A 23,790-nucleotide genomic window follows, 5' to 3' on the forward strand; every position below is an offset into this window, starting at 1 on the left:
ACTGACAATAATTATGATATAAATCATTTGCTTAATTAAGCAAATATTCTGGTTTGTAGCTATAATGTCCAATCAGTGATTATTGGTTGATATCCATCCAACAAGAAAGTAAAATTAACGATTATTAATAACTCAAAGAAGTATTTATAAATTCTCTCTATTTGATTGGTTAATTAAAATGAATTCTTTCAATTACTTATCTTGATTACGATACGATTGTTATGATCTATGAATGGGTAAAAATTTATTGATGTCGCTAATTGCAAAATTAATTAAAACGTGTTCTAATTTAGAAAAATCAAAAAATATGATGTATCAAATTCTTTTTTTTTAAAAAAAAAATAATCTCTTTGTTTTTTTTCTCATTTTTATTCTTCATTTACTTTTACATTTCAGCCATTTTGAGTGGCTTTCAAAATTTGGATATTTATGTTCCTTTTTAATGCTCCCTTAAATGTCCCTTCTTCAAATAATTTGATATTTGCAATGAATTTAAAAAATACACTAAATTTACTGTAAAATAAGTAAATAACTGTTTCCACTGAAATATTTTGTTTTTCTCCTCTCTCTCTCTTTTTCTTTTCCTCTTTCTTTCTTTCTCCTTCTCAAATTTCATTTGCAAAAAGATTTTCTTCTACCAACAAAAATGCCCTGTTGTATCGCGGTAAGAAAAATTGTCATCAATTTCACTTACACTTCGTCTCATGAATTGAACTTATAAGCAAACACTCTTCACGATTCATAATCAAACAAATCCTGTAATTAAAGTAGACATTTTCAATGTCAGATTTTGTGTGAAAAAAAAAAATGGAAAAGATTTTTTTAAAAAAGCATTCTATAGCATCATTTGTTGTGTGTTGTTGTTGACACAAAATGACTCAATGAAAAAACGCTAACAAGAAGATATAAAATAGAAAACAAAAAACAAAAAAAAAAAAAATGAAAGAATGAAAAAATGGTCTAAGATTATAGCCAAGATTATTTTGCCTTACGGCTATACATTTTATATATAAATATATATGTGTAATTTATAATGCTATGAACTAATTTGTTTGTTAGCAGCTTCAATTTACATCATACAATATAAGAAAGTCAAAAGTTATTTAGCTATTGAGATTCATTTGAATTGCAATAATTTCATTTTATCCAAGAAAAAATAAAATAAAATGAAAAATGCCATCATCTTTATAAAAGGAAACTTTGTTGCGAGCAAAAAAGTTTATGTGCATTTTTTTTCTTCCTCATTTTCTTTGCTTTCTACATCGTTATCTTTGTAAACAATTTTGAATTAGCTAAATTCAATGTTCCATATAAAAATGAAGAGATAGTGGTTTAAAAAAAATAAAGAAAGAAAGAATTAGAAAAGGTAAAAAGGAGAGTAATCTTAAGAAAAATTCATCATTTTTTTTTTTGTTGTCAATGATGAAATTATTTGAAAATTAATTGCAGTTCGTTTTTTTTTTCTTTTTTTTGCTAAAAATTTCTCAGAACCAATACCAATAAAGTTTAAATTCATAATTAGTCTCATAAAAATGACTATGTTAAATGATAATAGTATTAATTGGCTTGCTATGTGAAAGCCGAAGAAGCTTTTTACACTAAAAAAAAAAAAAAAAAAAAAATATAAAAGTTAAGAGAAAAAACAGAAAAAGAAAGATTTTGTTTTTCGTTTTTCGTTTTTTTTTTTCATTCATATTTTAATAATTTTGAACTAAAAAAAGGGAAAATGCATCGGAATATTTAAATCTTGAAAAAGAATTTTAATTTCGGAAATACGTTTTACTCATCATTCTATTAACAGAAATTGGGAAAATATTAACAATTATGAAAAAGGTAAATGCTCGGACTTACTGAAATCAATAATTATGAAATAAAAAGAAATTAAAGAATGGAAACAAATCAATAATATTCATGTTTAACTATTTGCTAGACAAATTTAAATTCGGTTCTAATATAATCACAAAAACACAAAAAAATAGGAAAAGATAAAGGAAGGATAATAGGAAATGATTTCATATTAGATATGAATTTTGATAACATAAATTTATATTTTATTTAGCAACCAAGACTGTTCATTTATTGCTTAATTTAAAAATTGATGGTAAATTTCAAATGGTTAAATTTTGGGCAGAAAAATCTTCATTACATTGAATACAAAGGCCAGCACATTTCTTTTTTAATTCTATTACCATTACTACTTTGTTTCTTTTTTTTCATATTATTCACTCATAGAAATGAAGCAAAGCTTCCTTTGACAAATTGATTAATCAGTTTGCTTATTTCTAATTTCTTCTTTTCCTCATTAATTCAATTTCATTAATGGCTGCAACTATAACCAAAAAAAAGCTATTTTATATGCTAATTTGAAATGAAACATGGAAATATTAATCACTTATTTATGAAATATATTCATTATGCATAAAACCTTTTTCATTTATTTATTTTCCTTTGCTCATTTACTTTCATTTTACATGTAAACATTGCATAATTAATTTGTTTATTTGTTTCTATTTGTTTATCAGTACTGTTGTTAACTTCGGATTAGCCATTTATATAAGCTGGCTTATATATAAAAGGCTAAGTATAAATAGCATTACAATATCGATAAAAAGCACTCACTTAGCTAATCTTTCCCATGGGAAAGAATAATGGCGGTTAAGGTGGAAATAAGTTAAACATATCTTTCAAACTAACATTATTTATTCCATCCAAAAGCTATCTGTTAAATATATTTTTGGTAAATACATATTATATAAATAAAAACAAAGGGAGGGAGGGGGAGAGAGAGAGAGAATTGTGTGCGTTCATAGTTTACTATGAATATATATATTTAATAAAATTATTAATCATTAGTAAAAACTATTATTTTAATCACTTTTAAATTCGACAACATTTTTACAGATTTTAAAATATAAAAGCCAATATTTGTTCGGTACAAATAACTAAAAATATACGTGCAAATTATTATGAAATTCAGGAGGATTTTCAAAAATACAGGAGATGACTATAATGAAAATAAATAGAACATCAAAATAGGAAGCTTGAACATTGAGGGCTAAATAAATGCATGCCTGAATATATCAAGTAGATGTATTATTAATTTAATCCAATTTCATTTCTTAAAATGAGTCATTTCCGGAAGATAAAAGCAAAACTAAGCATGGGACAATTTGCATTTTAGACTAATTTATTACAAAATACATGAAATGCATGAGAATTAGCTGAATCATACAAAATGATAATATATTATCATTATCATTATTAATCAGATAAATCATAGTAAATGTTAATATATTATCATCATTGTAATCAACCAAAATGACATAAAATGATAATAACAATAATATTTTGCATTCAGTTTTCTAGATATGTAGAATAGATATGCATTCAGTTTTCCAAATGAATACGAAACAATATTGGAATTCGTAAATAAACTTAATTTTAAGAAATATTTAACAATTCTTTTGCTTACAAAATCCTTTAAAAAATTAAGTGAAAGAAGAAAAAAAAAGAAATCAATTGTAATTTATACCTTTTAACATCTATAAGGTATTATGATATATCTTTTTCCCTCTTTTTTCATTCAAAATTAGCATGTAATATATAATATGGGAAGTAATTTTTGAATGAAATTAAAAATGAAAAGATAAAAAAATGATTGCTCTTACAATGGCTGACATCATTTTTATTTCTATTTTAAATCAATTCTCGGATGTTTTTATAAATGAGAAATTTCATAGGTTCTCATCTCACATTATTGATTAATAATTTTGTAGTACACAATTTCATTCTTTTCCTTAATTCAAAATTTACTAAAAAAAATTACATGGATATGACAGTTTTTCCCAGTTGCTTTATTAATACTAAAAAAAAAAAAACACACTTTAACCTAATATCCACTGTGTGTCCATCTATGCACACCACACACATAAAATTGTTTAATGAAATATTACTTAATGATATTAATAGAAAATCAATATCATAACTTAAAAAACTGCTGCGTTTATAATTTAATAAAAGCATTAATTAATTATATGTGATTAAATTGAAAAAATGTATTTTTCAGTTCATTAAAATAAGAATGAAAAGTGATTTAAAATTTTTGTTTCATTTACTAAATTTTGTATATATATGCATCGCACAAATTTCCAATAAATCATAAATAGAAAATAATATTACTTTTATCATATATCGTAAGTAATTATGCACCATTATTAGTATTTTAGTAAAATAAATGAAAGATCACTTCTTGCATTGCATTTTTATTAATTTATAACTTATTTATTCTTCATTATCTTTCTTTTTCCTCATTCTTTAATTTATTCATTATAAAAATGTTTTTCCATCTTTTTTAAAAAAACAAAAATTTTATTTTAAAAAAAAATCATATTTCTTATTTCTGTTTTTTTTCTTTTTCTACCTTTATTCTATAAATTTTAAACCAGCTCAGAATTCTTTTTTTCTATTTACCCTACTCAGACAAACAAACAAACAAAATTTTTTTTTCAGCGACAACAATAATAACAACAAAAAGAGGAAGCTTAAAAATTATTCAATTCATTTTCAACCCAAAATGATTCTTTCTTTTCCCTTCAATCTTTTCCTATTCTTACTTCACATTCACTCATTTCAATTTCAATTTCGTTAGCAAAATAATTCACATTTCGTAGTAGTATCCTTGCAAAAAGGCGAGAAGCTAATGAAGTGAAGTGAAAAATTGACGAAATGCATCCAAATTTACTTGCTATACACTTAAACTGCGCTAAATGAAGCATAAAATATGCAAACATTTTGAATTGCTAAGCATTAAATTTCTCATTTCTTTTTTTTTCCTTGTTTTTTTTTACAGTCCAAAAAATTTATAATCAAAAAATGAAAAAAGAAGAAGTGGTAGAAAAATTATTATACAACACTTCGCTCAAATAATGTAACCAAATAAAACAAAGTATTGAAAATTCATTGTTTGTTAATCCGAAAGTTTCCAAACTATAATTTTTCAAACATTTTATCAAATTGATCTATTTTAAAACTGTAATTTTTTAAAAAGGGATTTAAAAATAGATGTGAATCTGATATATATATATATATATATATATAGCATATATTTGTTAAATAGCATATGTTTTGTAAATACAGATTGGTTTGAATTACAGGAAGAATATTTCGGAGTGATGAAAAGACAAATTTTGAAGTTAAAAACGATCAGAAAACTGCTAAGAGTTCCTATAAATTTGCTCATTTACTTCTCAAATATTAAGCCAGGAATTATTGCTAGTGGAAAGAAACATAAAATTGAATGAATTATTACTTTTGATAATTTTAATCTAAATGTCCAACTTTTCTCTTATTCATCTCTTCTTACTCATATATTCTTTCACCCTCGCTTTTGCTTCCATTTTTCAGATTACTTTATGTAAAAACTTTTAAAAAATTTTGTAAACGCAAAATTAATTTAATTTTGAAAAAAATTTAATTCATTCATTTATGTTCAACGATATTAATAATGAAGCAGCAAGAAATTTATTGGTGAAATTCTTGACAAAATTTGTTGGAAAATATCTGACTAAAAGTCTTGAAATTTCAATGAATGGTATTGCCATAAAGCGTATTTTAATAAGCGCAAATAATTATTAACAACAAAAGGAAGCAAATATGCTTAGGCAAATTGAAAAAAAAAAAAGTTAGTTGATACTAAGTAAAGAATTATTAAGAATGAACTCACCAAATCTGATACTGCCAACGAAAAAATGAAATAATTGCTTGGCTGACGGATATTTTTATCTAAATAATAACATAACAAAACAGCTAAATTTCCAACGACCGTAACGACAGAAATAGCTCCCATAATAACAGATAGGACAATTGCGCCCCAAGTTAAGTGATGGCTAACTGAGGTACCAAGAACAGTTGTTTCTGACGAAAAAGTTGCATCAGTTGAAATGGGTAATACCGGATTCCAATTACTACCGATGTATTCATCCATGAAGCGCAAATTCAATTCATGGGCAGTTTACAATTTTCCTGCCGAAATATAGGTGAATGGGGGAAAAACGAATAAATAAATAAAGAATTAGCAACAGCAACAGCTCAATTCAAATAAATAAATCACGCCATATTCAATTTATTGCGATTTTTTGTAATTTTGATGAACTGTAGCAAATATTCAGGATTTTAGTATTTTCCCGAGATATCTCAATCCTTTTCTTATTAACAAAATAATTTGATAATTGGCAAAGACAGCCGCATTTTGCTGGTTGCCGCATAGCTTTTTTAACATTAGATCGTTCACACAATTAATATTTCGAATAAATGGATTTTCATCGTTCTTATTCTATCACAATATTTCGGATATTTTGAGCTATGAGATTTTTCTACTCCGAAACCTGCAAAAATAAAAAAATGTGTTGCTGTAGATTCAACTAATTAGTTATACATTTTGCTTAAACAACATTCCAATAATCTATGCATTATCGAAAATAGCTTTATTTATTCTATGATATTTATTTCACAACACACACATTTATGTACACGCACATTCATACATATCTGATTAATTAATTATTCAATTAAAATACATGAAAAACATTTCAAAGATACAAATAGTTGCTGTAAATGGTTGCTAATAACATTGACAGGAACTCAATTTATTAAAGCATTAAATCAAATTTTGCTGCTAATTTTCATCTAAAATGTTACATTATTTTGCATACACCAATAATTAATTAGTTGCCTAAAACTACTGAAAAAATTTTTTATAAATGCTATAGTTTGGCATTATTTGGTAAATCTTAATTGTAGCTCTTTTTTTTCAAGCAAATTTAATAAATAAGTTATGTTTTTTTTTTTTTAATTGAAACATGAAAAGAAGAGAAATGATATCTTTTAAATGTTTACAGATTTTATAACAAAAGCAGTAGTAATGGATAAGTTATTAGTAACAAATTGTTATTTGTTTCTTTTTTGCATTTTGCTTTCATCTTCTTTTCTCTCTTTTATTTCTCAAAATGAGGTTGAAGCGATGCTACAATTGTTGCTATAAATAAGAGCATTATTTCTTGCATGAATAATCTAATCAGGTGATGAATGTGACACTTACGTTGATAAACGAAATTGTTAAGGTGACAAAGCGACAATCAAAAATAAGGAAAATTTTATAAACAACTATCAGATAAAATAATTTTAAGACGATTTTTGATAAATAATAGACTTAAAAAATAGAGGAAACTGAAATTATTACTCTTAAAGATATCACTGATAAACTAAGAGACAAAATTATATTAGTATGCAGTTCTCTTTGTCATTTGTCGAAATATTAAATATACTTCATAAATTTCATAAATATGATTTAAAAAAAGAAAATTTATTAATTTTAATTATATATAATTTTGGAGACTTGGTACTGGAGCATCAAAGAATGGCAGATGGCAAATTCATCCATTGAAAGGCGAATTTTATTTCTTCAATTTGTTAAATCGAAAAAATCAACGCCATTTTCTGGATTGATTTCATTTTCTCTTTCCAATTTAGAAAACATAATAGAAATTGGAATTAATAGTTGAGTTAAGATTTTTCACAGTTTGTAAAAACTATACTGCAAAAATAAATATCGACGAGTTACGAAGTTTCGTAGCATATGCATATCTTTTTTTTTTCTTTGACATCTGCTCTGTAAAAATTGCAATTTTGGATTTGATAAAATTAAAATCAAATTTTTAGGTTACAAAAAGTAGAAGTTTAAATTTGACAAATGAAATTCAAAATCTGAAGAAGCTAAATATTAAGCTAAGAAACTTTATGTGTTTGGTGACTAAATTGCTAACTTGTAGACAAATCTTAGTGGTTGCCATGACTTCGATTTTGTTCTTACATGTTATGCAATTAATTCAACCAGATGTCAAGAAAAAATAATGCAGGTGGATGTATACTAAAAGTCTGATTTAAAATTTGAATAAATTATGGATTAAATTCTTCAAAATCATTATTAGTAAGGTTAATTTGATAAACGAATGAACGCTTAGAGCAGTAAATTGCCACTTAAAGCAAGAATCAACCCGATTCCTACTGGGCCATAAGTTTATTCCAAATACTGGACTATTTGCGCCATAATTGCTTATTATAATAAGCATAACAAAGACAATTGTCTTATTTTTCTCTGAAGTAGTTTAAAACTTTCAATCTGAGTTGAGTAAAATTCCGGAAAATGAGTAAAACCGTAAATGATAGTAAATAATGAGGAATAATATTTTGGCAGAAATTCAGAAAATGGAAAATAAAAAAGGAGATGAAAATAATTAAAACAAATAATTAAGCACTCATTAGCATTTCTAGCAGTTAAGCAGTGTGTGCAATAAAAATCAAAATCGTCGCACCAAAATAGAATATGTAATCTTTTTATTGTTGACCACTTTATCATCGGCTACTAACTAAGTCATTAACCACTTCATATAAAACATTGAAGCCTTGACATCTTGGTGACATGCAATAACTCCCGCACTTGACAATGATAAATAACAATAGAATAAGAAACAATAATAATGAATAATACATCACCGTATTTTCATTTGCCCATGATAAAACGATTTGTGATTCGATCAATTCGTCATCATTTATGCTTCCTATTTTCTTACATTCATTTTTCATTTACTAGCAAAATCATTTCGAAATAGTTATACATTCAACTTGTTTTTTCCTAAAAATTTTCTTGAAATTGCTGTTGTTGCTTGTTGTTATTGATGTTGCTGTTGTTGTTGTTGCTATTGCTGCTGTTGTTGTCATCGTTGTTTGTTATCGCTTATTGTTGTTAGCTTGCTGTTGTTGTTGTTGCAGTTGTCACAGCTGTTAGTATTATTACCATTATTTATTATTGTATTATTATTTTTATTGTTATTATTATTAGTGTTATTATTATTACTGTTATTATTATTATTATTATTATTATTATTATTATTATTATTATTATTATTATTTACCGTTGGTATTGTTGGTAATTTTGATTGAGAAAAGCCATAAATAATGCCTTATTTTTTCTTGCTACATTTCTTGAAAAAAATATCCAAAAAATCCCATAAATCTCATACATCCTAATGAATACTACATCTCCTTTCTTGTCCTCAGGAAATTATTTAAGATAAGAGGAGATGGGTCGAGTTGGAAATGGGTTAAAGCTAAATACTATCGTCAAAAAGAAGAAAAAGGAAGGAGGAGGGGGTAGTATAGATGAAATGAGAGGGCGGGAAGGAAATGCCTTAGATTATAGGCCTGTATGTTATATACATCATTGTGGCCTCTCCAAAATATAGCTAACATATACAAACTGAAAGAAATAAAAAGCTCCATCTCTCTCTCTCTCTTTCTCTCTCCCTCTCTCTTCAAACATCATCCTCTCCCACCTATTTTTCTTGTCCACCCTTTTTTCTTCCTTATTTGTCAACCTCTTCTTTTCTTTTATTTGATTCATTGCTTAACAAAAACTTAATTCTTCATTAATATATCTTAGCTTCTTTCTTCACTTATTCAAACTAATATTCATACCCACCACCTATATCTAATTTTCAATGTACTCATATTCATCTTCATACTCATACCCATATCTATACCTATATCCATACCCATACCCATACCCATACTTAAACACCCACACCTAGAGAGAATGTAATGTACGTCCGAATATACACATACATGCATACTACAATCTCTCTCATCAATCATATCTATTGTTGATTCACTAAAGTAATGTGTTTTCTTTTTTTCTAGATCAAAACAAAAAAGGAAGAAAAACAGATTTTACTTTTTTCCATCAATTTAAATCTTGCCAAAATTTTTTAACGAAAAAATTTGGAAGTAAAAAAAATGCTGATCTGAAATAAATTTCATAGCGCGTCAAAATTCAAATTCCCGCATGACGTTCATGGCCGTCTTTTTACATACAGTAAAAGCGCTGCGCGTGCGTGTCAATGATACGGGCGGCTGCGTGCTACGAAGTGTTTTTTGCCTTTCCTTTCATTCTTTCTTGTTGTATTTTGTTGTAGTGCTATTGTTGATTGAAAGAGAGTTAAAGGTAATGACTGCCAAGAGTTTGAATGCTGTTCTCGACAATTTCCTCGTTGCAGTTCGTTTCTATCATGTAAGTGAAAATTTTCTTCACATAATATTATTTGATGTTTAATTTGTTTTTTCTTTTTTTTGCAACTAAACATAGTCTGTTATTTTGTAATTAAGAATAATTTAGCACGATCAGATAAGTTAAGTTTTTTTTTTTTTCATCTAGTACTTTTTTCAGCATAATTTAGTAGGTAAGCTAAAGTTAGGCATTCAAGCAAATTTTATTCTGTTTTTTTTTCTATGAGATGAATGAAAGAAATGGATGTGTATTCAATGCTAAAATCAATGTTCTTCTGTTATGTAAGTAAGAAATACTGTTAAAATAGACTAGAACGAATAGAACAAATAGGTGAATGGGAGAAATTTGCATAGAAAAGCTTGATTTGTAAAAGGAAATGAACATAATAAAAGCATACTTGAAATATGATTACAAATGTTGATGAATTAGTTGTATCAGAGTGGGATAAATCATGGATGTTTAGAATATTTAATGAATTTGCATAAAACTGTGCTATAAAAAAGTATGTTTTTGGAGAAAGCATATGTGTTCACTTTCGTTAACTGATGAATTAGGACTTCGGCGGCTTGCTGAATCAAACTTTTCGCTGAATAAGGTTTCTGTTTAATTTTTTTAATTTCTTATTTGAAAAATATAACAGTACATTTAATATTCGTGCTTGTCTTCTATAGTATTGTTACAAATTTGGTATCGCTTTACCATCGTTTTAGTGTCTAGTAGACATGTGACGAGTTCCTGTAACCTCACGGTTCTTGTCCATGACGCGAGAATCTGCGATATTAAATGGTGTTTCCAAGTAGCGTTGTTCTTCACTGTTTACTATTTACTATTGTTGCTCTCTATTTCGATCTCAATGTTTTTCCAGTTTCTTTAGTATTTTACCAAGTTCTGTACAGTAAGTAGTGGAATATTTGCTCTTTGGAGCATCTTAACTTTGAATTTTAATTCTTGTATTTTATATTAATAATTTCATTATGTTAATGATATTGCTCTCAGTCGGTAGTTTCTTATTTCTTGTTTTAAAAACAGTTTGTGCTTGGTAACTGTTTTGTATCCCGTGTAATAATTCCACGTTTTCCTTTTCCCAAGTTCTGTGGCTCAATTCTACGCTGCTCCTTTGTTCACTTTGCTGCCAGCAATTGTCAAATATGGAAATTTAGTTTTTTTGCCAGCTTATTTTGTTACAACTCATTATTTTTTATTACCTTTCATATAGATCCTAAAGGTCATGTCGCAGTAGCACTTGGTGTAACACTTTTATATCGTGTTTGCTAGTATAACACTGATGTCTGAGTTATGATTCAATTTCCAGCTTGCAGTGTCGGCAATGTCAGTAGCAGGCGTAACAGCAGATATTAGTTCTTCACAAGCGACAGCATCAGGTGAGCGTCAGTCAGCTGCAGCAGCATCTGTCTCTGCTGCAGCACCATCCTCATCTCGGTGGATTTTTACCCATGAACAGCTGATGAGGGTTCCCAGTGTTCGAGAAGGCATGTCACCGGAAGAAGTAAGATCCTTTCTTATTTTCTTTTTTGAAATACATGTTTTTATATTAATATTAACATGCTTTGAAACATTTCAACGTACACTTGTTTTTTCGATATCGCGATATTTTTAGCACTACTTTTGGATGGTGCTTTGAAAAACATTATGCTAAAATATTGGTTTTTTTTTTTTTTTTAAATAATAAAAAATGCATAATTAGTTAACACTATGAGAATCTTGCAAGACTCATGGAATTATTACAATCCATTTCGGAATTTAGGAATTAAAAAGAAGGCGTGTATCAGCAAGTACAATCCACCAAATGGCTGACAGACTAAATCACGAGTCTAGAGTACGGATGTAAGTTATTGCACTTTTTCAGTGCAGACTTTTACTGAAATAGGAGGTTTCAGTATTGAAACATAAGCTGAAGTTTCATATTTGTAGTTTGGTGTTAAAATTCAAATCGGTTTTTGATTGCAGATCTCAATTATGTATATGCGCTGCAATGATGCATATGCATCGATTCTTCGTCTTTCATTCCTTCTTCAAATTTGATCCACGGGTGAGATTGATTGGCCTCCTGCAAAAATAGATTTTTGCACTCAGCAAATTATGATATCTACAACTTGCTTTTCATTTTTTATTACATATTACATGTCTGTTACAATTAGATGTTATTATGTATATTTATTGGCACTAGTGACAATTTTTTCAGGACATTGCTGCTGCATGTTTGTTCTTAGCAGGTAAATCAGAAGAATGTCCCCGCAAACTGGATCACGTTGTGCGTGTCTGGTGGGCCATTAAGTTTCCCCATTCACCAAATTTGGATAATAACGTTAGCTTTTCCTTGCTGTTTACGCCTCTTAAAAACTTCTTTTCTGATTTCACGAAATTATTCCACATGCTTACATATAGCATGAAATAATCACTATGTTGATTACGCAGTCCTTTCTCTATATAATTTAGGATTTCTTACGTGTTTTTGCAACTGGAAAACTCTTTTTAGTTTTTTCCTTTTCTTTCTGTTTTTTTTTTTTTTTTTTTTTTTTTTTTTTTTTATTAGATTACTAATATAAGCGTTTGCAAATGTATCTTTATTTCAAAAATTCGTTTTTGTATGTTAACTGAAAAAACTTACAGCGTCTCCATGAAGCGTCGCAGCTGATTGTCACATTGGAAAATTTGGTCCTGCAAACAATTGGCAAGTTTTGCTTTGTTTGGAATAGGAACGAAGCAATCATATTTTGCTGTTTGTCAACTCAGATATTGAATTGCGTGAGACTATTATGCTTTTGGTTTCCAAAATTGAAATTCAAGTACATTAATTTAAACTTGATGAGCATAATTGAAAAAATAGTACTGCACAGTTTTTCTCAATTGTACATTTACTCATGCAGCATTCGACTTGTCAGTGGACATACCGCATCCATACGTCCTGACGCACATGCAAAAATTTGCACGAGGTTGGTTTTATTATGGTATATTCGTTATTCCAACTGGTTATTTGGCTTTTTTTTTGTGCGAATAATTCTAGAAAGATAAAATATAAACGAATATATTTACTCACGGATGGACTGTGAATGGACACAAAGTTTCCAATCACTTGGAGGGTTATCATGGCATGCTAGGTGGGAGAACAATTCGCTCTCATTGTTAGGAATTTAACAAGCACATTTATGAAGCAGACCGTTGTGACAATTGACATTTAATTTGGAAGCTAGTAACGTTTCTTCACTGACCTGCAAGAATTTTGGTATCTGATATATATAACCGGAGAATTATAAGGAATTGTAAGTTTTGTCTAGACGGAATTTTTTTTTCTTTTGTATTTAAAAAAAAAACACATGATCTATTATAATTCTCCGGTTATATATATCAGATGTATTTAAAAAAAACACATGATCTAGAAATGATGAATCATATTTTACCTGATAATATGAACTGCTGTTTTAGATGCGTCAGGAAACAGAAGGATATCTGAAATAGCTTATTGGTTTGCGAGTGACATGTAAATTTTCTTGGTATTTTTAATAACTAATAATGATTTCTGAGAATAGTGCGGCGAAAGAAAAAAATTGCTACATTTATTTAACACCATCTTTTTGATATGTTTTGCCGGAATATTTTTTGATTCCAGTGCTTCGTGTGGAAGCACTCCATGAGTTATAAAAAAAGCGAGCGAACTAGGAAATGAAAATTTTTATTCATTATTAGTCTTTTTAAAAACCTGGAGATTTATTTTTTTATTAAGGCTCCATATGACAAATTGGGGAGTACGTTACACGGCGAAAGCGATTGCATGTGTTTGCATCCAAATGGCATGTCTCTGGGCAGAATTTGAGGTAAGTCATGCTAAAATTTTGTGTTTTCTTTGATGTCCATTAAGGACAGAAGAAGAGAAGTGTAACGGAATGAAGCTTCTTTTTGCGGCTTGAGGTAAGGATATGTAGTTTCCAACTCGTGTCATTATCTCTTTCAGTGAAACTACAAATTAATAGAACTAAAGATTTAGTGCATGAGTATAATGCTAAGTGCATAAGTGATAAATGAGGCTCATTCATTTTTTTTTTTTTTCTTTCTTTTTCTTTTTCTTTGGACTAATCCGTTTTATTCTCCATTTGGTGAGAACAGTAAGGATGCATGAACAGCACACTTTTTTTTTAACTTTGTTGACTAGACGTATGCTGTTGGAGTTTAGGAATCTGAGTTTAGGTATAAGTATACTTAGATTTCTTAATTTACAAGCAAAATAATGATATTTTGCAGGTAACTGCTGTATATACAAAGCCAGCAGCGAAAACACTACCTTGCCGTTACATTTTAAATTTAGAATGTTGAAAAAAAAGAAAATTTAGTTCTTTAACCTCAAAAAAAAGTTATACAAATTCAAGTGTCTGCTTCGTGTGACTACTTTTTCGTGTGGTTGCATGCGTGGTGCGCAGCGTAACAAATTCGTGAAAAAGCTGTAATGCGTTACTTCCTGCATTTTGCAATTAGTGTTGCGTGTGCGGAAGTGTTAACGCAGATCAGTTTCGATAAGCACTTGAAAGAAAAAAACTCTTGGACTGTCTCTACTGATTGCTGCAAATCGTGCAAGTTCATGACGTGTGAAATAGCGCTTGAGATTTGCACTTCATGTCGAAAAATTGGGAAGTGGAACGAACTTAGTGGCTCATCTTCAATGCTTTGTTGTATTTTAAAGTGAAAAAAAAGAAGTCACTGCATTTGTTCTCGTACCATTTCGTTAAGTAGTGCATCTCGCTGCATTTCATACACTTCACTGAAGACTTGCACGGTTGCGCAATTTAACTGTTAGCAGTGCAGTTCATTAAGAGTGTAAGAATGTACATATAAACCACAAACAAACAGATACTTGACCACATTAAACACAAGTTCTACAAATTATGAATTCCGGGCAGACCGAATCTCCTTTTTCTTTTTGGCTTAAATAATCAATTAGCAGCCAAAAAACTCCGTGTGGGGAATCTACCACTTCGCTTTATTGGAAGAAATACACAAAGATACAGAGGGAAAGAGAGAGAAATTCATATCAAAAATTAAATAAAGGTAACTTTTATTGGTGTTTTTCAAGTAGTTTTTTTTTTTTCTTATTTCTTTACAATTTCCTATCATTTTTCATTCGAAAAAAAGAACATTGAATAGAAATATGGATTTTTGAATTTGCTTCAGAAAATTTTTTGGTATTTCAACATTTGCGTATTCTTCCTCGCCTTTAATCTGGGATTGATATACAAAGTATTTTGGAGAACTAACGCGGGAAAAACAATTTTTTAGATAATATTAAGAGATCTGTTTTTTTTTTTCTTTTTTTTTCAAATTCAAATTAATGCAAAGTTTTCATGAATTAAGTTTTTTATCATGCCTCATCCCTTCTTTTTTTGCGTCTCATCCTGGAGAGGTATTCGAGAGAAGCTGGAGGGTGGGTAGTAGCTTACTAACGATTTGAGTGCTTGTTGGTGTGATCTTGGAAGAATTGAAGCAAATTAATGACTGCTATGGTTTTGCAAGCAATCAAATGTAGATTTTAAGTTTTTTGAAATCAGTCACACAGATCACTGTGTCTTTTTTCCAAGCAACTGTTTTCTTTTTTTTTTTGCACAGCACTTTCAAATGCATATTCTACAAATATTCCAACCAGAATGTTTCTTTTCGGATAATTCCATATTACCAATAGTTTGCATATGCCAATGATAAAAAAGCTTAAATTGGACGATGTGATATAGGACAAGAATACGTATGCTTATTTTTTAATAACACGCACAAAAGCCGTCCAAAAGCTATAGCGATGAAATCATTGGTAATACCTTTATGGTCGTGTGTACATATGTGTAAGCTTTAGCGGTCATAACTCATGGAGGGGAAAAATTTTTACATTTTTTTTTTTTTTGACTTTAAGGGAGTTATTTCTGCAGTTATATGATTGAGAAGAAAATTGTCAAAAATCTGCAGTTTCTTTGCAGGTTTTTTTCTTTATGTCATTTAAAATAGCAAAGATGCATTCCTTAAATTCTATGGCTGGCATTTGATGTCTTCATATCCTCTCATATCTTTGTCATTATATAGTGATTTCTGGACTTTCTTGAATATTTCGTACTTCTATAGTTTTTTTTTTTTCTACGGAGTATTTAGGTGATTTTTGTTTGTATAGTGGAATTCCTTCTTGTTTTACATGAAGTATTCTTATTTTCGATGTGCATTTTATCATGTTTTTTATTGGAAGTAAAGCTTATTTTTGAACTCTTAGTATGCTTCCAGTCTTCATGTTTTCAGAAGAAATAATTTCAAATGGCATTTCAGGGAGTTCAATTTCAGATTCAGACAACACCCGATGAGGCACCATGGTACAAACAAGTTGATCCGACAATGACGCTCGACAAATTACTAAGTGAGTTGTATTTTAGTTTTCGAGATATCTTTCCTTTGAGTTTATTTTTTGATTTTTTTATTAATTTTCAGTTTTTATATCAATTTTGGTATTAATCCGTATAAAACGTCAGTGAAGAGTTTTTTCGTAGTGAGAGCTTTTATCTACGTTTAGAATTAACGGAAGAATTTTCCCGTATCTACAAAACGCATGGTGAGTCATTAAACATCAAGAAGTATGCAATGCGTAGTTCACTGAGAGAAACTAGTGCACCACAAAATGTAAACCAACCTCAGCAACAGTCACCGCAACAACCCCCATCACAGCAACACCGACAAGGACAAAATCGTAGGTTATTTTAAGTAGTCTTTGGACTACTTATCTTTACTCCAATTTATTATTTAATGATTAGATGTCAACATATGTTACGCTCTACTACTGATTTGAAAATTTAAGCGTTAAAACTGAAAATTATGGATCAAATTACAATTTTTGATTTTGTATTGTAAATATTGCAATTTTCGTGTACATGAATTGCTTCAGAGGTGGCACCATCAATCGCTACACTACCACCCCCACCGGTGGCGCCACAGCTTAATGCAGCTGTAGCTGTAAAAGGTGCTGAACCAACTCGACGGATTGATCTCAGTGATTACAAATTACGGAATAATGGTTAGATGTTGTAAATTATTAAAAATCTTGCAGAAAATAATCGATTTCAAGTGCCAGCATTTATCCATTTTTTGTCAGATGTTATTGATCAGTCATCATTTAATCAATCACATAGAAATTATTGTTGGTCATCCTTCTAAATTTTTCCCATTAATCTGTGATCGTACTGTGTTTATATATAAGCGTAGAATTGTTAAATTAATAAGAAGTTGTAAGCATAATATTTCATTGTTTAGCTTATATTGGTGCTTGTTTTATAGCAGCGCAGCAGCAGCAGCAACCGAGTTCTCAGAATTCTGTAGTACAAGCTCAACGACGAAATTTCATGCGCCCTGATGTATTATCACAAACAGCTAGCAAAGGACTGGATTTACCTCTTCCTCCAATTATTGCAAATGGCAAGTTTGTTTGTGTACATTTCAAAATATACCTTGTTATTGGTTAAAATTTTTATTTAAAGATATCTTAGTTTATTTGATTTGTGGCTTTTCAGATTTATCATTAGAAATGCAGTAGACTGAGTTTTTTCTGCTATCTTAGGATAATTTGCGTTTTTCTATATATATATATATATGTTACATCGTTCAGAAAAGCAGCTAAATCAAAATAGGCAGGAGCAAGTTATTGTCAAACCAAATGAAGCGAGAGTCGTCCAACTGTCAAAATCTGGAGCACTCAAACAGATGATCTCGCAGAAACCTGTTATCACAAATGTCTCGAAACCATTGCAATCAGTCAGGCAGGCAACACTGATCAGCGAGCAGGAACGACATAAAAAACCCAAGCCAGATGATTACGATAAGGATTTAAAACATAGAAGGATTGAGAAGACGATTACGGAAGGTGATTTGAGACAAATTCCTCTATAATTTTCCTTCTCTAATTTTTAAATAATGTGATTATATTTCTATCCAATAAATTGATTCAGTATTTTCTAAAAATGATAAGATTAGAGTCGCTGATTGTTTTTTGTCATAATATTTTGGGTTGAAAAATTTCCAGGGTCTCATCATCGGAAGAGGCCTTATGAAAATATTGTGGCTATTAATCAGCTAGATAGCGGCTCCACTATAGAAGCGACTCCAGCGACGAACGTAACATCGACTCCAAAATCTGGAACACCAAAAGCAGTGGAACGTCACAAGTAAATAGACCAAAATGTGCTTCAGTCTAGATTGGAGATTTCCCAATTTATAATTAACTTATCTTTCACAGTCTCAGTTGACTTATCTTTCATGATTATAAATGAAATCCTGTTCTTTGTAGTTACAACTCCACTTCGAGGTCACGTGAGGAAACGGCTTCTCAGTTAGTTAAACGTGACACTAATAGTACTAACAACAGCAATAGAGGCCGTGATGAAAGTATACCATCGCGACAGCGTGATGATGTGACAGCACTAAAAAGAGCGCGACAGACAGCTCCCCTGATTGCGCTTCTACCAACTCCACCAGTGTCAAGTACCGCTTCCGTAATGACTAATTTGCAAAGTTCAAAGTTTGTTTTCTTTGTCTTTGTTTTAGTTGAGTTTATTCTAAAAAATCCTTGGAAAGCTTTAGTTCCTTATTTCGATTGCCTAACAGATCGCTCGTACTTATTCACATACTACTTATTTTCAGTCCATACAATTCTCCATATTTTTGGTTTTTGGTTGCTACATACTTTTATATAAAACAAAGGGAAGCACATTTTGGGGAGAATTTCTAGGTATAACTCATCGACAGTGCAGCCGAATCGTTCAAATCATATTGCTGAAGGTACACACAGAGCTAATGCTAATACGAATTGGTCGGTGACGAGCGATTATTATATGGGCTCATCTTCCAGTAATGCGTCACGTTTTGCACAGTCATCTGGATCGTCTAATCATAGAGTGAGTGTCGTTCTGATTTTGTCTTTCTGTCTTGCTTTGAATTGGATTATAGACTGATTAATTCCGATTCATTTTCCTAGCTTATCATTGAAAGTAGTCGAACTATTGTAGCATTATTCATCATCAAGTGCCGGACGTACGAAATCACGTGAACCCTTACTAAGTACACCTGACACAGGGAACTCTTATTATAAACGTTCCCGTCTGCGACCATCTTCACCTACTACAGTAACGATATCAAATACTTATCGGCAGTCACAACGTCCGCCAAGTCCTGAAAATCGTACAGGATCCAGTTATTCAAGTAATAGTTTATAATGCAACATAGAAAGTTATTTAGAAATATTTATATATTACTTGGGAAGTTACATATAATTTGGTAAACAATGCGATTCTTCATCTACAACTTTTTGCCGCATGTTTATCACATTGTGCAATATGTACAGTACCTAGAGACCTTTCGATTCATTTTTTTTTTTTTTTTTTTTTTTTTTTTCTATTCATGCCCATATTCTAAGTTCATTCTTAGTTTTGCAGTAGCTGCCGCATTTTGTTCGCTTTCTAGGATAGTTTGCATGTAACCTAAAAATTATTTCACAATGAAATAAAGTATTTATAATGGGTGTGACAATTATAAAACATCATATGTTACGTTTGTTATCATATTTCATTTTCTCACAATTTGTGATTTACGCAAATAACCACCAGGATTTTAACACGGCATGCTATGTTGGATGATGACATGAGCTTTTTTTTGGTTACACTCATTTCGACTTGTAATATCGATACCATCAAGATAATTCAGGTTTTGTAGCACTTTTTTCTTGTGTGCATGCAAAATTTAGGTTTCACACGGCGCCACTGTCGAGGATATATCTATAAAGTAGCATCACTTCAATCATCACCGAAATATAGGCGCGAAGAATGGAAGAGACGTAATTCTTGGCGATCACGTGTGCTTTGTTCATCCTATGCCAACACAAGTTTAGCTAATGCTTCGTTTATTGCTAGTTTTCCTATGCTTTCATTGTTCTATTTCATGATATTTCCTCTCTTTATGGCTGTCTTTTTACACTTATAGTAATATGTTCGTCAAGTTTGTGCATGCCATTCAGACTTACTTTTTTTCCTTGAGATCTTTGCTATTGTAAGTGCTCCTGCACTTGCAGAAGTTATTGGTGCGTTTCTTTTTCACATCTTAATACAACATAAAGTGGAGCCAGGAGAAAGAGAGTACAGGAGAATAATGTGAGGTCCCCTTCCTATTATTCTTGTGTTCCAGGTAATTCAATACGTATACTTTCAGCTTTGCCACCGCCACCTTTACCACCGCAAAATGAAGAACTTGAAGACGGCGAAGTTTTATAACGGTACGTTCTCCCGCTGTTTTCATAAGCTTAGGAATTGCGGTTAGGTTCTTTTTTTCACAGAGGAGATTTTTTTCTCTGATGTTGATTTGTGAAATTTTATCATTCATTCGCAGATTTTTATACGCTAATAATCTGTCTATGTTTTTATTCATTTTGGTATATGCTGTGTAGTCAATGATCTTGCAGATTTATTGTTTCTATAGCTGGATTCTAATTCGGTCATAGCTTACAGATAATGTAGTCATGTAGAAATTTGGCTGTTGGAAAGCATCTGATTTTAAAAAAATGTAAAAAGGAATGTAACATAGCATTAGTTTTTCAAAGATGGGTATAAGCATAAACAATGAAAATATTTCTGGAGAAAAATGTGAGCTGTTTACTTTATGACAGGGATGACGAAACAAATCGATTTAAATGGACAACATGTTTTTGCTCAATGTAAAAGAAACTTCGCCTTCTGTGTACGAGATATTCGAGTTTCTAAATGGTGTTTTTATAGTTCCTTATCACTGATCAAGGGAGGATAAGAGCTGAATTCTAATTTATAAAATCTTCAGTAATGTAAAATGTTGGAAAGCATCTGTCTATAAGATTTTTGAAATCTTGCTACATTCTTAGAGAAATAAAATCTTTTAATGTATGTTTCAAGAACACTTTTTTTTTTTTAAATTTTGTGGAAAATATTGGTGAGATTGACGAAACAAAGTGGAATGGGTGCAAAGCTATTATAGCTGTAATCAGTATACGTCAGCATTTTACGCCTCAGTAGTAATATATATCTTTATTTTTTGAATTTTTTTTTCAAATATTGGCAGTTTGTACATTGAAGTGATGCTTGATCTCTAATGAAATGTTTGTAAGAGATAATTGGCTGTCATTTTTCCGAAGCTTTTATTTCGTCTTTATTGTGGATGCTGTTACTGTGCGAACTGTTGTGTGCGGGTCTTTTTTGTGCTGTTTTTTTTTTTTTTTTTCGATTCTCTTACTGCTTGTACGCTGAACCATGCGTGAACCGTGTCAACCGGCCGACCAATTTCCCGACAATAAGGAATATTTACCGGCACACACCTTTCGATTTTCTGAAATTCTCGTGATTCGATGGGTTTCACCATTGCTTTTACTATTACTGATGTATGATCTACTTTTTCCTTTAATAAAATTCTTTTTGTAACAAAACGTCTTTTTTAACAGGTAGTTTTTTCGCAAATTACATCTCTTAAATGGGGTATGAAACTTCAGTGATGAAGTTTTCGCCGTTTTTGGGCTATATTGTTTCTAGGCAATTATTTTGTAACCTGATTGTCTCATCTTTATATGAAATTTGAAAGCGGAGTTTTTTTTGTTTGTTTCCTTTTATTATTGATGAAATCTCTAGAAATTTATAATGCATATCTTAATAGTCGAAGAAAAATATGCTGCATAAGTTTGATAAATTAGTGAATCTCTTATTCATGATTGCTAATGTAGGTTAACATTCAGATACTCATCGTAATTCTCGGACCGCTGATTCACACATCGACGTAAATTTTAGCTCGAAGAACGCAAAAAAAACATTTTTTGATCTATTATGATAATTTAAATACATAAAGATCTGCACTTGAGGTCTTCATTAGTTTTACGGATTTAGCGAAGTTTTTAACATGTTTGTGAGTCTGAAATGCAATGCGTATGAAAATGTGCTACAGAAGAACAGTATATAAACAAAAGTCAGCAGAGGTTGTTGCCAATTTCTAGTAGCAACAATGAGTGGGAGAGTTCTTTCTGTCTCTTTAGTTGTTTTCTGGGTATATCAAACTTGCGTAATTAAACTTTTATCCTGATAAAAATTTAACAATTATCAATAACACAAAAGGAAGTGAAAATTACACCATATATCCCAAACAAATCGATCCAGCCCAAAGAATTTCATAAAATAAATTTGATGGGTAGGACCGTATGCTATAACGAATTGGAGGATTCAGTTCCTTACAAAATATCAAATAGCCTTTTTAGGACACGCATCTAATATAGCACTTTTTTGTGTTAGCGCAATATAAAATGGTAAAGCATTATGTATGTAAAAAAAAAACTGATGATATCTGGCTTTAAACAAAGGTTATCGCCTTCTTATTTCCACTCGCGATATCAGTGATACCGATGAGCCTCAAATATGAAAACTGAGGCAAGATTTTCGTCGCTAAGAATGATTTGAATAACATTTTTAAGGGACGGTGATATGAAGTTAATTTCTTAAATTTGGCAGTATTTCCAACACATTAGCCTTAAATGGAATGCATATGAAAATTACATCTTTGATCGTCGCATAGTAGTAGAATGTTCAATGGATACTATGGTATTTGTGATATCCAGCTCTGCAAGGAAATCTTTGTCGCTAATGTTTAGCATAGGAACGACAAGCAATACTTGCTATTGTAATAACACAGCGAGACATCACTTCACTAATTTTACAAATTAAGGAAAATTTTAAGCATTCTGTCAATATAAAATGTAATCTACATAATTAGCACAATAATAACTATGACAATATGTACTAGCAAAATTATTTTCTTATATTCGTTTTAATCAAACACTGAATTTTTTATCTGTTCTTTCATGACCCTTTAATAGAAGAGAACAAGAAGTAATTGTTAAGTCAAAGAAATAATGATGTATTTATGGCACATATACATAAAGTAAGAGTGTTATAACAAACACACCGATGAAATTCCATTGGAAACAAGGACTATTAGGTGAATATGGAAAGAAAAATGTGTGAAGAAAATAGATAAAGTCCGCAACCATTAGTATCTCTGGAAGTTGAGGCAACACATCTAACTACTCTACCATTTTGACAAATGTCTGCAACATTGAGTAGAGAGAGATGCATCTGTTGAATTAGAAATCCTATACACTCATTGAGCTAATATGCCACAGATTTTAATTAATTGTTTAATTAGATAAGTCGTTTAAATTGACCTAATTGATGAATGAATTTGTCTCTCATTTCCCTCAATTAAATGTATTAAAATAATTTCTTACTCAAAAGTAACGAAATGTCAAGTTTTATGCCAACACAAAACGAAAAACAAGTCTTTTATAAATCATATTGTCTGCTTTTCTTCCTGCACTAAACAATTTAAGTTTTAAATCAAAAAATGAATTGATCAGTGATATTTCACTGCTCTGTTAACCCATCTTTAAAGAATTGTTCTTTCATATTTTCCATTAACAATGTGATCTAAATAATAAGAAAGTTAAAATTTCAACACTACAGCATACGGATTCGTTCTGAAATCAGAGTCCAATGACATGAAGATTTAAAGTTAAAATTCAGAGAGACACAAGAAAATACAATATTAGCATAAGTGGAAACTGGAAAACTGTTAAATATATTTTTAAT

General features: G+C 30.2%; 3 protein-coding genes across 3 annotated transcripts; 2 read left to right on the forward strand and 1 right to left on the reverse strand.

Annotated features, from left to right (window-relative positions):
* Window positions 1-7,586: 7,586 nt before the first annotated feature.
* Bm17377 (Uncharacterized protein) lies at window positions 7,587-9,624 on the reverse strand (the record flags this gene model as incomplete). Its single annotated transcript, XM_043076633.1, has 2 exons — window positions 7,587-7,666; window positions 9,597-9,624. The coding sequence occupies 2 exons, from the start codon at window positions 9,622-9,624 to the stop codon at window positions 7,587-7,589; spliced, it is 108 nt and encodes a 35-aa protein (XP_042932567.1).
* Window positions 9,625-10,060: 436 nt separating this feature from the next.
* On the forward strand, window positions 10,061-14,449 carry Bma-cit-1.1 (Uncharacterized protein; the record flags this gene model as incomplete). The annotated part of the gene is made up of 10 exons (XM_043076634.1): window positions 10,061-10,123; window positions 11,433-11,627; window positions 11,886-11,965; window positions 12,089-12,170; window positions 12,324-12,461; window positions 12,752-12,812; window positions 13,009-13,074; window positions 13,565-13,619; window positions 13,863-13,953; window positions 14,378-14,449. 10 exons carry the CDS (start codon window positions 10,061-10,063, stop codon window positions 14,447-14,449), a joined length of 903 nt encoding a protein of 300 aa, XP_042932568.1.
* Window positions 14,450-16,417: 1,968 nt separating this feature from the next.
* Bm10897 (Uncharacterized protein) lies at window positions 16,418-20,409 on the forward strand (the record flags this gene model as incomplete). The annotated part of the gene is made up of 10 exons (XM_043076635.1): window positions 16,418-16,517; window positions 16,671-16,844; window positions 17,040-17,168; window positions 17,429-17,566; window positions 17,757-18,011; window positions 18,171-18,312; window positions 18,435-18,665; window positions 18,876-19,041; window positions 19,153-19,345; window positions 20,348-20,409. The coding sequence occupies 10 exons, from the start codon at window positions 16,418-16,420 to the stop codon at window positions 20,407-20,409; spliced, it is 1,590 nt and encodes a 529-aa protein (XP_042932569.1).
* Window positions 20,410-23,790: the final 3,381 nt, after the last annotated feature.

This window comes from Brugia malayi, assembly GCF_000002995.4.
Source record: "Brugia malayi strain FR3 genome assembly, contig: Bm_v4_Chr1_scaffold_001, whole genome shotgun sequence".
Taxonomy (NCBI): Eukaryota; Metazoa; Nematoda; class Chromadorea; order Rhabditida; family Onchocercidae; genus Brugia; species Brugia malayi.